General features: G+C 32.9%; 1 protein-coding gene across 1 annotated transcript; it reads right to left on the bottom strand.

Moving 5' to 3' along the window:
* Positions 1-522: 522 nt before the first annotated feature.
* Positions 523-1,280, bottom strand: LOC142633362 (NADH-ubiquinone oxidoreductase 20.9 kDa subunit). Its single transcript, XM_075807587.1, has 2 exons — positions 998-1,280; positions 523-885 (listed from the first exon to the last, which is right to left on the bottom strand). Exons 1-2 carry the CDS (start codon positions 1,158-1,160, stop codon positions 737-739), a joined length of 312 nt encoding a protein of 103 aa, XP_075663702.1. The 5' UTR covers positions 1,161-1,280; the 3' UTR covers positions 523-736.
* Between the last annotated feature and the right edge of the window lie 1,231 nt (positions 1,281-2,511).

The raw sequence follows: 2,511 nt of genomic DNA, 5'->3' as shown, positions 1-2,511 counted from the left end.
TCAACTAGACAAGGCATAATCTACAACCCAAAAGAGAGCAAAACTAGTACCCCACTATTAAACAAGAAGATCGAGAGAGAACATTCTAAATCCTAGGACCTTACAAGTTACAAGAATCATGCACACATGCAATAGTTGGCACAAGTGCACACACTATGGTATTCATCAAACCATCAATTGACAAATCTAAATTCATAATCACATAGAAAGAAAACATTCACATAATTCTTTTTAAAAATTGACCCAAAAAGATAGCAAACCCGTCCTTTATAACGCCTACATTATTCACAAAACAAATAACAACATTCTGGCAGATTCCAGAGGGTACCACCAAAAGGGTCTCCTAATTATTGAGTCAACAACACCATAAGACTCAAAAAATGTAACACTTACATTGATTTTCACATCAGATAAGATTTTCAAGTTCCCACTCTATTATAGATGTATAGTATCATAAAACACTGCATTCTGATATTCACAACACATGATAATCAAACCAATAAAGCCAAAATCAAAAGGGTCTTTTGGAAATAACAATTCTTTGTTGTTTTCTCAATACAATGCAAAACAATAGTCTGAGAATTATTATCATCATTGAAACATAAGATCAGGACAAAACATCATGGGGAAAATAAAAAAGAACAACAACAAAAAAAAAAAAGCTTAAAAATTAAAACTTGTTTGAAAAGAGTGACAAATTTAAGGACTTGTTGAAAAACCCAAAAAAAAAATGGTGTCACTTTTTGTAACGAGCTACCTCGCCGTCGTTGGGGAAAAAGCCCATGATTCGACCCGCCGAGTTCTGGTAAGCGTACATGAACCCACCCATTAACCCGATTATGCCTCCGGTCACCATCGACGGTCCCCTAATCCCTGGCTTAATCCCTATTTTTTTCACACCCAAATGATTCAACATTTCATTGTTCAATTCAGTTTCAGAAATTTACGAAACAGGTTTGAAATAGTAGTGAGAGAGAGAGAGAGAAAGATGGGTTACCGGAGAGGTAGCCGACGGTGACGGAGACGCCGGTGATGGTGACGAAGCGGAGGTAGTCGAGGGAGTTGAAGTTTCCGACGACTCTGGTGAACGGAGGGTCCCGATCTAAGACTGGGTACTCTGGCTTCGCCGATGCTGTGATGTCTATGTTCATCTTCGACATTTTTTTGTTTACTTGAGAGTCACAGACACTATCTATCAGAATTACTCCCTGTGCTCTGCTTGGGTTGGGTGTGAGGGAACTGGGACTTGTAGACTTCTCTACTCTGCTACTGCAAATTACTAGAGGAAATGGGATTTTGGGCCTCGTGGGCTGAGTTCTAGCTCTAAATGGATCACTAGGCTTTTTGAGAGTTTTGGGGATCATGTTCTTTTACTTTTATGAAGGAAAAAAAAACACAAAAAGATTAAATTAATTTTTGGATAAATTTTGATTTAAGTGTGCCTTTGGAAAAAGTTGATTTGCCTTTTGTTTTTCTGTTTCAGTTTATTTATTTATTTATTTTTCAAATGATATAAATTTTAGCTCTTTAAGAAACGAGGTAGCTTTTAATTATTCATTACACATTTAACATAAAATTTATCAAAAATTATATATTTTTTTAAATAAACACTATATAAATAAGTTACTAGAAACTGCAGAACTCAAAGGAATTTTTATTCATTTTAATCCTATAATTTTGAATTTGATTCAATATGGTTATGTTGTTTTGTTATTTTTGTAAGTCTCAAATTATTATTTTTTTTAAAAAAAGCAGGAAATTAAATTGAAAAACCTAAATTCATAAAATAAACCAAAAGAGTCACAAAATGTAAGGCTAACATTGATTTTCACATCATATAAGATTTTAAATACCCTCCCCCCTCCTTTTTCTTGGAAATAACAATTCTTTGGTGTTTTATCAATATAAGGAGATGTAGAGTGGTGCTAAGTTCACATCCCATGTTCACATCACTTTTTAGATGGTAAGTTATTATTGGTTTTAATTTGAACCCACTACTAAAATTATTTTTTTGCCCACTAATAACAACATGTCACTTAGGATTTGCCGTGAAAATATAATGAAAATATTATGAATGTAGTATTTTTTTGGAGATACAACACAACCTTCTGATAATTATTATCATCATCATCATTGAAATGGATGATCAGGACAAAACACATTAAGGGGTAAAAAAAAAAAAAACAAAACAAAAAACTTAAGATGCTGGAAAACAAATATTGTTTAATGTTCAAAGCTCAAATTCATGTCAATCACTAGATTAATAAAAACAACTAAAATGATGGTTAACCTACATCATGCATGAATATTAAGACAAAAAAAAATAAAAAATGGTGAGAGATAGAAATCTATTGTGAGATACATATAAATTAAAGAGGTCACATAATAGTTATTGATGGTATTGTTTTGTACACACACGTTCATTATCTGGTACACATGCATGATAGGTGTCAAGTGGGTTTGTATAGTATTTTGTGGGGAGCTATTTTACACTTTCTTTCACAATTTTTT

This window comes from Castanea sativa, chromosome 5 (genome assembly GCF_040712315.1).
Source record: "Castanea sativa cultivar Marrone di Chiusa Pesio chromosome 5, ASM4071231v1".
Taxonomy (NCBI): domain Eukaryota; kingdom Viridiplantae; phylum Streptophyta; class Magnoliopsida; order Fagales; family Fagaceae; genus Castanea; species Castanea sativa.
This window is presented reverse-complemented; position numbering and strand designations above follow the sequence as displayed.